Here is a 13,133-nt window from a genome sequence, read left to right on the forward strand (position 1 = left end):
CTATTCTCCAGACCTCGCCCTCCACTACCCACTCACCACCTCCTTGTTAAACTTCCGAGCTGGAATGGATTGTAAAGTGATAGTTTTAAGTGGGAAATCTTCCTACCTTTATGATCAGCTCAAGTCCCCGCTGCTGGAGCCATGAGAAAATTGAACACATTTTGCTCCAGCAGAGTGAGGAAAAGCTGCTCATGAAAACAGATTTTTTATGATTACACTTTCGGGAAGGCTGTCAGCTACTATCGCTCTCAGCTTTGGCACAGATGCTTATTTTAAGTGGTGGGGGAGTGAATTTTTTTTTTTTTTTTTTTTAGTGCCACATTTGGTGGAATCGGTTCGTACGTAACAGTCCTCATGAAATGAGATAATCCAATATAATATGCACAGAAAGCAGGAAGTCGCCCACACATGCACGCACATGCACAGACATCCTGCTGGGATGCATGACATAGACATTTTTCACCATATGAAATAAGCGTGATAATGAATTGATGTCATGTTTTTGTTTTGTTTTGTTTTTTAAGTTTTAAAGTGTGGCTTGCCGGCAGAGATAAGGCCAGCTCTGCATAAGGACTATGAAGATTAATATCCAAAACCGGTGAAGACCTGGATGTGTATGTGCAATTATCCTCTTACACTGATAGATATTTGACTGATTAATCAAATCAACAGTCTTCTTACAGTGGCAGAAATCTATATCATCTGTGCATTTCAAAGGTTGTCTTCATAAGAGCTTTCCTAAACCTGCTTTGCTTTTACATTTCGAGTGATTTCCTGCATTTCCCAGATTGGACAGTGGCTGAGAGCTCAACACACTCTAATTAAAGAAAACACACAAATAACCAAAACACAAGCAAATTAAGAAAACATCTTCCAAAATATCGACCAATTTGACAACACATTTGAAGCATTTAGAAAAATGCCACCAATTGAGAAAAAACAACCACAACAGAAAAGCAGAGCTTTTTGGTGGACTGGAGACATGTAACAATGGGTGTGTTAGTGTACTGTCACTGCATTATATCGCCTGGAATAAAAGAAGTGAAGGGGAGGACGGAACGGAAGCCCATCTCATCATTTTTTGTTAGAAAAATCTGTCTCTGTCAGCCTTTAGCAGACCTCTTCTGTATTAACACTCAAACTTCTTCACTTCACCGAAGTGGGAAGAACTATCCAAACCAAACATGCATTTAGCAGGTGAGTGGATATGAGCGGGGATGCAAAGTAAAGATGCAAAACAGAACAGTAGAAATGCATGAGGAAGTGAAGAGTGGATTAGACTGCACTGACATATATGAAGGTGGATTTATATATGTGCACCACAGCTTCTCATAGCTGAACTACAATTCCACTCATAGCTCTGGTTTAGAAGCTCACTGTACCACAAAACCCTTTGACCAATCAGAGCAATGAACGCTGTGTGTATCCAGTCTGCACACATCAGTCAATGAAAAGCACTTGGAGATACAAATTATCTTCAAAAAGGAAAGTGTTGTAATTAGTAGTGTTTATATTTCGTACAGAGGCGAGGACAACAGGGATGTGTACAAGAATGTGCAGAAGCAGCACAGCAAGAGCTCAGTCAGAATCATTACAGCAATCTGGGACTGATCAGTGTGTCTCACCAGCAGCTCATCCTCCCATTCACAGCACACGTCTTCCATCATACAGAAACACATCCACCTTCACAGCATTCCTCGAAAACCTTAATTAATATGCGATAATTCCACCTATTTCCAGTGTAATGATCTACCTTTTCTCGAGAGGCATAGATAATAGCATTGCACCCTGATGGCGGATATTTCCTACTATCTTCAGAAGAAAATGTTTCAGATGATGTCACCGGTCTAAACTGACATTTTCTATGAGCAGGAAACAACCATTAAGGTTTGGCTGATTTTAATAGGATATGTTTTTATGCAAACTAAAGCAGTATATTGCATTATTTTTGGCTTACCTTACGGCTAAGATCCATAGCCTCATCAGCATCATACAGAGAGAAAAATACAAAATACAGAGAGAATGTGCTTGTTCTCACTGAAAAATATTTCTTCAAAAAGAGTAAATTACATTTCCTACATGTAGTTCAAATCACATCAGGAATTATTTCCAAATACTTCATGGGTTGTTTTTTTCCCTTGGAGTTTGACACTATTCACGACTATGTTAAAAGATTTGTGTGATGTATCTGAAATGTTGTGATGGGGACTGTTGTTATCTAACTAAAAGAATTGAAAACTGGTGCTTAAACATTTTGGCTCTGCGTTAATCCTGTTCTTGACAAAGTGCGGACGTTGGTAAAAAAAAAAAAAAAAGGCTAAGAACATGATGAGACACACACACACACACACACACACACACACACACATACACATATACACACATACAAACAAAACAGGTCATTACCCCTCCGCTCTCCTCTGAGTCAAACCATTTGTGATTTCTGATCATGGTGGATTTCTGACCACAGCAGTTAAGATAAAATGGACTGTAAGGCACACGGCAGTCGCAGGATATTGTAACCTGTGTTTAATCTCAGATTTTCAAAAAAGAATTTTTTACAATCCTTCTAACAGTGACTCTTGTACAACAACATAAATACTGTGCTGGAAAAAAAGAATTTCCAAAAATTAAGCAGTTTTTTTTCCCCGCAGTCTCTTTCTGTAAACATTTAAAAATGCAAATCAAGTCTCCTCAGTTCTCGACAAGACAACAACATCAAAATAACAACAACGGCTCCATCTGTAAGGCTGGGCCGCCTCACGATGGAAATAGTCTCTAATGGGCTCAGAGCGACATGAAATCTTTTTTTTTTTTTTTAATGTTTCCTTTACCTTCTCTTTACTAATCCGTTTAATGTCCAAGGGAGTCAACAGTGCTCAGTTTTAGATCCAGGAGAGTGGAGAAGAGGTGAGGGGGTAGGGATGAGGCTGCGGCGAGGGGCTCCGGCCATCAGAAGAGGCTAGTCAGCGTGGTCTGCGACGGGCTCCGACACTCGTGGACGTCCATGCCACCCGGCACCGAGGTAAGCACGGAGGTCACAGTGGGCATGGTGGGGTTGGTCAAGTCTGTGAGGGTGGTGGGGGTGCTGGAGGGGCTCATGGAGGCGTTGGAGATCTCGGAGGCCGGGCCCGACGGTGTCCCGCCTTGCAGCGTGGAGCCGTCGGACGCCTTGTCCACCCCAGTGCTCTCCTGCCGCAGCAGGTTCCTCCGGAACTTGGCCCGAGCATTTTGAAACCAGACCTGTGGAGATAAAATGACAAAATAAATCCCAAATCAAATGGAGCTCTGGACCGCAGGTTTCCACACTTCATGATAGCCACAACATTTCTCAAAATGTTTCTGACGCTGTGTTAAGCTCACAGTCGCTCAACAAACATACAAACTAAATGCTTAAAGGGTTTATTCACCCACAATTCCCAGAAACCTGTTTTTTTTTTTTTTTTTACTTGCCCCTGTTGCAGCTGGTTCCTGTTTTATTTGTCCTGGTTTTGGAATATGTTTTAGAGACTGTCACAGTTGTGGAGCTCACAGCTATGAAAAAGTGTCCCTGCTGCTCTTGATAACCCACAGGGTCACTCACAGGGATTATTTCTCTCATTTCCAATGATAACTGTCCACTGCAAGGTCTGTGGATTAAGAAGAGGAACCAGGACGCGTCTCTGAAAAGATGTGTTGGTGCTGAATTATAGATAGAGATTAGTCATTTTTCAGTGCTCAAATAACATTCCACTCACATCCATTGTACTGAGGGTTAAACGCTTTTAAACATTTTCCCTTTAAGCAAGTCCACAACTCACACATACCACCGCTCTACCTCCTTGTTGGTTAAATGACCACACTTGCGCTTTTGCATATTCGTAACTTTGAATCATTTAAATACTTGAAAGCACATTTTCTAAAGCATTAGAGTTTCTACCCGAAATGCATTGATTTCATTTCCATACAGATTTAACTCTCTTTATGGAAATCAGGTTTTTTCCAGAAATGCAATTTGTCACAATGAACACACAGAACATCACGCCTGCTTTTATTCTTGCTCGTTTTTGCAGAATGCTAATACACTGCAGGCTTTTCAACTCAGTCCGCACTTACAACTGCATCACCGCACACACACAAGTCACAAGTGACACTAATAAAAGCAGACGTGATTTGTGGTTTGTTGTAAGGTAAAGATAGCTGAGACTGTTCTCAATATTATTACATGAACAACGGCTCAAACGGCTGTGTGTTATGTCACTCGTACTGATGAACCTGCAGAAAATCAGCCAAACCCCCCTCAAATCTACCTTTTAGCATCTTTTATCTCAGTGTTTTGGTTTTCTGACTTGTAACTTTACTGCATTGGTATACTTCCACTGCTCCCATCAGAGTCGTTCTCAATAAAAAAGCTCTGATAAACACACTGTGTACTACCTGTCCAGCGCCAAACAGCAGACAGACAAAGCTAGCAACTTGTCAGTGAACATAGTGGAGCTGCTAAAGCGACAGTTGTTTTTCTCAGGGGTTGGTGGAGACCAAACCGGAGTTATAAACAAAGTAGAGCGAGGAGTGGACCCACGTTCTTCAAGTCACCAGAAGCACAACTTTGAATGAAGCTAATGTTGCTCTGTTTATTCTAGATATACAAATAATCCATCAACTGCTTGCAAACAAGTTGGCCAAATCAACTCAATCAACTATAAGACTGTGACATTTCAAATGTGTCTGCTTTTATTTTAACCCAAATCAGGATGTTTCTCCAACCCACACCAAGACATTTTTGTGATTAAACCTAGCCAGGCCTTAAACCAAGGCTGTAGCACATGAGGAAAAACAGTCATATGACTTGGAAGGTTTGGAATTTTGCAACAAATGAGCAGAAATATGCAAAATGAAAATAAATACTGATGAGATCCTTGAAACATTTTGACGTAACAAAACCCAAGGCAAGCCACATTATCTCCAGCGCCACAACCTTAGCCCCCCTAAACCCCCTCCACCCTTTTGCTGTTTGTCAGTTAAGAGCACACACCAGTGAGCATCTCCTCGTCTGTTTAAAGTCTGTTTGCAGATGCTCAGACTGGAGTCAAGGATAAAAGAGCACTTACAAATACAAAGCCAGGGTTCTCTTCTACTGAGTACAAAAGTTAGAAAAGTCTCCTCTTTTTCTGGCTAGTCACTGAGAAAAAGGCAGGCTCGGCCACAGAAAGATCAGACCTTCTCTTTTATGTCTGCACATGAAAATAAAAAGCCTTGGCTCTCTGTTTTTGTTGATGCTGTGGAAAGATAATGATGTACCTGTCTATGCTGTTCTTAAGAAAAGCAGCTATGATTTCAGTCATTATTCTTAGATTTGAAATAGCAGTGAATTGTCATTTTGTCGAGGACCCCGTAAACCCTGCACCAAAATTTTGGAACCAACATCCTGTTTCTCAATGCTCTTGATGTTATTTTATTTTCATATTTGAATTTAAAGTTTTTTACACTTAATCTTTGCTCTTTTTTTCAGAAATAGAAAGCAGTATCTGAGATGTAGTCAGTGAGGAAGGCGTTAGCAATGGAATCATGACAGAGCCATGGGAAACAGGCGGAGGGAGAAGCGCTGCTGGAATAACAGGCATGAAAACTCGAACGCATCAAAGCAAAACGACTGCTTTGTTTTCTGCGAGCGTTAATTAAAGCAGCGGGATGATTTTTTTTCCTTCTCAGAAAAATTTTGATTCAGAAACCTTTTTGTCTCATTTTTCTTCTTCTCAGTCCCCCAGATAATTTGCTGTCGTCTTTTGTGGAAATCAAACGCGCCGTTATGCTTTCCCTTTCTTCATGTGTACTACAGAGCTTTGTGTTCTTCATTCCTCAGACCTCACTATAACATCACATCATCTGCTGAAATAGATTACATTTTGGTGTTTACGGCTTTCTTTTCATTCCCAGGTCATTTTGAATTCATTTGAAACATATTGACAAGACAGTCAGTTTTTTCTAGAGGAAATTAGAAACTATACTTTTCAAGGCAGCTCTTTCAAATTAATTTCTTATTTTTTGATTTTTTTTTGTATTTGAAAGAGAAAAACAAAAAGGAAAGAAAAGAATGCAAGAAAATCCATTCCTGATATAGTTCAGCTTGTTTGCAGTTTCCTGAAAGTCTTCCAAGAATTTCACTGGAATGAAAAACAGCACTATCGTAAAATAAAGCAGCTGATTTGGCTTCCTTCAGGAAAACCTCACTTCATATATTTTACACTTGGAAGCAGGCTGATTTGCATTGGAAACAAGTGAAATTCCTTCACCCCTGTTGGCATTTGCACCCTTCTCCCCTGAGCAATGGAAACTATGGACTCATCTGAAGAGAAAGGCTGCTGTGGTTACCTGTAAGACCCGCTTGGTGAGGCCGGTCTTCTGAGCGAGCTGCTTGAGGTCCTTGGCGTCCGGGTTGTGGTTGATGGCGAAGTAGGACTTCATGGTCCTAAGCTGGTGGTGCTTGAAGGATGTCCGCATGCGCTTGGTCTTCTGACTGGAGCTGTACTGGGAGTCCCGGTCCATGGACTCGCCGTCGTTCTCATTACAGCTCAGCGCTGCGGGCCAGCAGGGAAAAGAAGAGAATAACTGGTCAGACAGAGGAAACTCTGATCCAATCACTAATCATCATCAGTTTGATTCCTTCAGGCCTTTACTTGTGATTGGCATCGCACGTTGTAGGGTTCTTCCTTCTTTTTCCGACCCCACTTTTAGGTACCAAACTCCTCATGACCCCATGAATCGAAGAGCATTTGATTTTTAAGAGCACAGAAGCAGCTCCAATGCATTGTATAGAAATTATATTCTGCATTTTAAATCTATTAAGCGTATTTATTTTAACACATCTAAGAAAAATCAATTATCTCCCAAGAAAATCAAGAAATGCATGTCAAGCAACCCCACATGAGGCCCAGACTCATGTGGAACAATGCATGAGCGAGAAAGGTAGACAATGCAAATATTTAGGACATTAATAAAGAAAGAAAGAATTTGGAATGTTTAATTTAGGCTGAAATTTTGTTGTTACAAATTAATTTTAGCAATTTTCAATATTTTTTTCTTTTTGTCCATCTAGCTTTTAAACTTCTTGTAAAAATGATGTAGCGCCAATCTCCATTCTTTTTCTTCATTTAAATCTTACAATCGATCTGATCCAAGAGACACTGTTGCCTGACAGCTGTTTGTTCCAGCTGCAGATCATCCTCTCTGCACCTCCTCTGTCTGCCCCCATCTACATGTCTGTCTTTACTGGGAGGAGGTGCTAGCCTGGCTACAGCAAACACACACGCACACACACACGCACACACACACACACACACACACACACACACACACAAACGCACACACACACACACACACACAACAACAACACAAACACGCACACAACCATGCGTGCAGACACACACACACAGAAACAACAACACACATATATTCATCCCAGCCTGGAAATTTCTTGGCAACATTCAAAGTGTTGCTGCATGCATAACAGTTCGTGTTCAATATCAGAACGCTGCAAATGATGAATATGAAGTGAGTGAAAACCATCAGAATAACACTTCACTTAATTAGCCCATACACACCAGGCAGAACAAATGCTGCTTTCTGTCCAAAGCATATGCTGCAGCATTTTAATAAAAAGCAGCCCGTTTCCTGCTTGCCTCCTCATCCTCATCTAGAACATCTCATTCACAGCGTTAGTGCCATCTCAGAGCTGCAGGCTGATCCAGGTCGCCACATGTTCCCATGTGATTGTTCAGGTGAAGTTTGGATGTTGTTTCCGGCTGTAAACAGAAGAGGGCGCACTGCCTCTTCACTCTCCTCCTGATTGTGCTTCAAATTCAAGTTCCTCCGTTTATTTACTAAATACCCACAAAGAAAAAAGCTGGAATATCATGTTCTTCAGAACTTAAGATTCCTTTCCTCCTTTTATCTTCATGATTAATTCACATGTTCCTAAAAATCTCAGAAAGTTTATTTTTTTAAAGCATCACTAATCCATGAAGTCCATAGGTGAAATCATTTGAATTGTTTTTAGAACAGCCTCACTTGTATCATGAATTTCACTGATTAAAAAAAAGTGTCAGGATCCTAAAATAAAGAAAGCAATACTTCTTCTCTCAAAAAGAGAATCACTTGATCCAGCTGGAGAATAAAAGGAAAGAAGCTCATTTGTATTGGAAACTAGGGGGAATGTAATTGTTTTTACTAGCTGCAGCTTATTTAAACTTAACTGACTGAACAGTTAAAAGGTTGAGTTAAATGAGAATCAGCAAAACGGAGAGATGTAAAATCACACCAGAAAAACTCATTGTGTTACTGTGTCTGTGACTCGTCTTCGATACTGATGTGTTTTGTTTTTTCTTTTTTTTTTGTCATCAACTTCATTTTTATGTTTACAGTTGAAAGGTTAATTAACTAAAGTTGAAGCATTAAAAAAATGAGATTCCAGCCAGATAGTTCTGCTCTATGAAGTTCTTGTATTCCCTGCTCTCTCTTCCAGTGACTAACTCATCAAATCACATTGATCTTTCTGGTACACACCCAGTTTGGCCCGGTCCCAATGCAAAAAGGCTCCAGTAGTGTTTGGTGTGTGTGTGTGTGTGTGGTTGGGGGGGCGGGTGGGTTTGTAGATGTCTATGGAGCCTGACAAGTGGAAAAGGGTGAAAGCAAAAGCCGGAACATCAAAAAACTTTTCTTTTTATACCCCAAAGAGGACATGTGAGAAAAAAAGTTCATTTTTTTAAAATAACAGATTGACTAAACCGAAACATGACTGAGAACCACTAAGTATTAAAAAAGTGATTTCTTTAGAGAGTATCATTTAAAAAGATCATGGCTACATGCATGTTTTTGTTCTGAACAGTTAGATCCTAATGAAATTTCTATGAGGCTGTATGAAAAGTTCAATCCACACATTCAAGCTTGAAGTTGTTTTCAGCTCAGTGTAACTATGGCCTAAATGTATTCACTTTCCAAAATGATGCTAGAGGCCCGACTTTATTGACAAACCTCCCACTGTAGTGCTGATTTAGTGAGGTGGTATTCAGGCTTCTTCATGCACACTGTTTGGCCTCAACATGAGCATGCTGCTGGTATTTCTGATAGAAACTGTTAGCTCAATGGGGATGATACCAGCTGTCATAATGTGAGAGAGCCTACACAGACACAAACACCACAAAGTGCACATAATAACCAAATGATCATAAACACAACGACAGTAACTACCAGGAAGATTACAGGGACTTTAGAGAAAGCACAAAGCGGTGCAACGAGGTCACTATAAACTCAATATTTAGCACCCACTGTAAAATCCATATAGAAATAGAGGAATATTAAACGACAGGGGATATAAAAATATATAAAAATACTGCACAGTTTCTGTGGTAAAGTTAAGATAAAGGTATAGCCGAGGACAGCAGCCCCTCTGGGAATGTTAAAGAAGACTTTCCATTAATGACGCCTGTCTGTTTGGATCAGCTGTGTGGCTGGTTTTTTTTTTTTTTTTTTTTTTTTTTTTCTCAAATAATTATTTTGGAGATAAAATCATCTTCAAAGCAGGATCAAGCGGGGAACATGAGGTTAATTATTTGCGTTTTATAAAAGCACTATTTCTTTTTGTTAACTTAGTCCATCTTTTATTAAGCACAACATCGCTGTCAATAATTGAACATCCTTGTTTTCGCACGTGCTTGAAACGTCCTTCTTACCTGCGTTATAAGCCGCCAGCTCGGCTCCGGGCCCGGGGCTTTTCCTCTTCCTGGGCCGGCCTTTCTGCACTGTCCCCACGCCGTTGAAGTAGGATAGTCCGAGCGTGTTGGCCGGGCCCAGGCCTTTGTGCGGGACTACGTCCGCGTGGTTAAAATGTGTCTGATATTCTCCCTGGATGAGAGTCTCAAAGTGCAACCGACAGTACACCAGACTGTCCTTCATGCCAAAGTGGTCCCCGGTGGTGAGCATCTTGCTGCAGGTGGTGCACGTGAAGCAGTTGAGGTGGTAGACCAGGTCCCGGGCCCGCATCACCATCTCCGAGGCTGAGATTCCCAAGTGGCACCTAGCGCATCTCTGCACCGAAAATCTTCTGCGGACAACACAGAAACCTCATCAGCGGCTGGACACGGAGCCTTGCAGGCCGGGGGTGGGGGGGCGTGTGAGTGCGGGACAGGCCGGAAAAAACTAACTGTGATGCAAACACCACAACTTTAAAGCACTTTAAACATTAAACATTTCCCTGCGCACTGAGCAGCCTAACTCACATTAACCTTAAAGTCGGACAGCCCATGTTGATATTTAATGAACTATAGATAGAACTATAGAATAAAACCTGACCTGGAATTTGAATATATTAACTGAACTTATAACTGAATAGTAATTTGTTTTTAACCAGCTCCCAAAGCTTCTGTGTCAATTTTCTTGCTTTCGTTTTTTTCTTTTTTCTTTCTTTCTTTTTTCTTTGTTTGTTTCTTCCTTTCTTTCTCACCTCTTCCTGTATAGTGCCTTGTTAAGGGAAGCACGTGAATGTACTGGAACTATCAGGCATAAAAACACTAAAATATAGATTAGGTCACAAAATATTAAGTGTCACAAGGGCAAAATGTCAGAATCCGATTTTACGCAGACATTATCAGGACAGAAGCTTCGAGAAAAACATAATGAATAAGTCATGTTTTTTTTATATATATATAAAATAAAGCTGAATTTTTAGAACCAAAAAATGAATAAATAAAAAAAAACAATTTTATTGACGTTTTGTTAGATTAAGGTTATTTTAAAATCTCCCATCCAGACTATCTGCGGTGATACTTTAACTTTAAGACTGTTCATCTTCACAAATAGCAATTACCAGAACTCCAAGCACATAGCCAGGCCTGCTGTGTTTAGCTGTGCGAATCCCAACTGCAGTCACAGAAAATCCTGAACACCGGCTTGACCCGGACACTCTGTGGTGGACTGTGGGGGTCCAGGCCCTGTGCGCCCTCCTACCTGTAGTAGTCCTCCTTGCAGAAGATGCTCCCGTCCTTGCTGAAGCAGGTGAGCTCAGACTCCAGGTTGAGTTTGCACTCGCAGCACTTGAGGCAGCGCATGTGCCACTGCTTGTCCACGGCCAGCAGGTAGTAGCGGTCCGCGATCTTCCTGCCGCAGCCCGCGCACAGAGCCACGCGCTCGCTGGTCATGCACGGCATGGACTGCGGGTCAGCAGAGAGAGGCACGAGGACACGGGTCAGAAAAATGATTCTCTACCGCATCCTGACAGCCTAACATTAACACATGCTAACATGGGAGAGGAAAGAAAACACTGTAGCCCCAGATAGTCGGAGGACTCGTCTGTTCGCTGTGTTTTAAGAATATTATAAAAGGATCATGGAGAGAGAGCCACAGCCATTATTGAAATATTATTAAGAAATTTTGCAGGAGTTTCAAGAAGTATTTTTGTCTCATCAAAATCAATTAACGTTAAAATACAACAGTGGCTTCAATAATTCAGTAAGAAAAGGACAATAAAAACTCCTGTTTAAAAGCGTAGTGTGAGAAGTCCAAAACATTTTGGGAATATATATAGATTTTTTTTTTTTTCAGTAAAGGAAAGTGAAGGCTATAAATATACTGCTGTGCATAATGTGAATTCTACTGCTACAGGACGCTATATAAGGAACGATTAGGCCATTATTCTAATATTTCTGATAGTGCAAGCCTGGAGCAGCAGAAAAATAAAGACAAAGCAATTTAACATGAAGCTGCCGTTTAAACGCATTAACACGCTGTGTCCATGCGTCTGGAATTATTCTTATTATGGAGTTATTGTTGGTGGTGGACATCAGTGTTATCTGCGTTGTCTCATGAAAATAAAAATGCTAAAATACGATAACATGAAGCAGGACTGTCATTAAATGTTATTTTTCGAGAGGCCTGCAAAATAGACCCACTTACCCACAAACTATTTGTAAATAGTTAAATAGAAATGCATATTTTCTATGTGAGTCTTCTCTTGTTTTATTTTCGTGCCAGCACATTGAAGAATTTTTCGGGAACTTTGCAATCATTAGATTTCTGTATTTTTATGGAGCTGCGATAAGTGTTCAGAAAATAGAAAATAAAAAGAGAATCTCACGATGCTTGTCGTGTTTCAGACGAGGATTAAAACTTGCGGCTGGTTTTACTGATAATATTTGAGTTAATTTACCTGTGTGTGGGGGGGGGGGAAATGTCTTCTTTTTGTTTGGGAACCATTCAGAATCATAGCTTGAATATGCGCTGAATTGCCCAGGTTTGACGAGTGTTTGAACGCACCATAAAAGGCGCATTTATGAAAGAAATAAACTGTTGAATTTTAGCAGCGTATGTATTCGTTTTATTTCGCGAATTATTGTGCAGCTTGTTCAGCTGTGGGTCCGTTTAGCTGAAAGCTGAACTAAGTTTTAGATTTGTGGCTGCAGAATTCACAGTGTTGAGGCCTCTTGGAGGAAGTTTGCCGGCCTGAGAGGCTCTGAAAAACAAGTCGGTAATAAGCTGGGACGTTAGCTGGATAGTTTCTCTGTCTGAATTGGAAGTCAAAAGTGTTGAGCTGAATCAAAGTGCTCGGAGCTGTAAGAGTGCAGCCACTGTCACATGTTTCCAAGCTGCCATGCTGCCTGCTCTAACAAGCCATGAGGGCTAAATGAATCTCTCCTACCGTCTCTGATTCCCCCATATCGATGGCTGAGCTGATGGCTGCTGACTCGCTCTTTCCTCTCCGGTCCATTTCTTCCACCACACCGTGCACGTCGCCTCCAGGGAGGCCATGGAATAGCATCGTTGCCGCAGAGGGGAGGATATTATAACTGTTCTCTTCGGATCTGCAAGCCAAGATGTCCATCAGAAGCAAAACCGTGCGCAATAATGCCACTCAAAATTCTCGCTTTTTTAGATTTTCCTTTCTTGCCGTGACAAGTGAGAAATCCAGATCACGGAGGAAAAAATATGAGGGAAAAATTGGACACGTGTTCTCCACACTACGTCTCATCTGCCAATGGAAACCGTCATCCGAATCTCTGCAGCTCTCATTATTAATAAGCTATGATTAATTCATAAATAACCGCTTCTCTTACTGGAATTTCTTTTTCTCTCAGGTGTGATGTGATTTCTGTGTTTTTCGCCAA

General features: G+C 41.0%; 1 protein-coding gene across 2 annotated transcripts; it reads right to left on the bottom strand.

Moving 5' to 3' along the window:
* Positions 1 to 2,952: 2,952 nt before the first annotated feature.
* On the bottom strand, positions 2,953 to 12,850 carry lhx2b (LIM homeobox 2b). Of its 2 annotated transcripts, none has more exons than XM_041937479.1 (5): positions 12,668 to 12,850; positions 10,981 to 11,183; positions 9,708 to 10,078; positions 6,352 to 6,557; positions 2,953 to 3,243 (listed from the first exon to the last, which is right to left on the bottom strand). In XM_041937479.1, exons 1-5 carry the CDS (start codon positions 12,848 to 12,850, stop codon positions 2,953 to 2,955), a joined length of 1,254 nt encoding a protein of 417 aa, XP_041793413.1. The 2 variants fall into 2 exon arrangements, with proteins under 2 accessions (XP_041793413.1, XP_041793412.1); XM_041937478.1 differs by having other exon boundaries at positions 6,352 to 6,550; positions 9,686 to 10,078.
* Between the last annotated feature and the right edge of the window lie 283 nt (positions 12,851 to 13,133).

This window comes from Chelmon rostratus, chromosome 5, assembly GCF_017976325.1.
Source record: "Chelmon rostratus isolate fCheRos1 chromosome 5, fCheRos1.pri, whole genome shotgun sequence".
NCBI lineage: Eukaryota > Metazoa > Chordata > Actinopteri > Chaetodontiformes > Chaetodontidae > Chelmon > Chelmon rostratus.

What these genes read in the sequence shown, in the direction of transcription:
- lhx2b (XM_041937478.1), bottom strand. Translation starts at nt 12,850, where the DNA reads ATGGACATCTTGGCTTGCAGATCCGAAGAGAACAGTTATAATATCCTC. An exon ending in TGCAAGGAGGACTACTACAG is followed by an intron (nt 10,079 to 10,980) that starts GTAGGAGGGCGC and finishes TGTTGTCCGCAG; the next exon opens with AAGATTTTCGGTGCAGAGAT. An exon ending in AAGAAGGACGTTTCAAGCAC is followed by an intron (nt 6,551 to 9,685) that starts GTGCGAAAACAA and finishes CGCAGCGCTGAG; the next exon opens with CTGTAATGAGAACGACGGCG.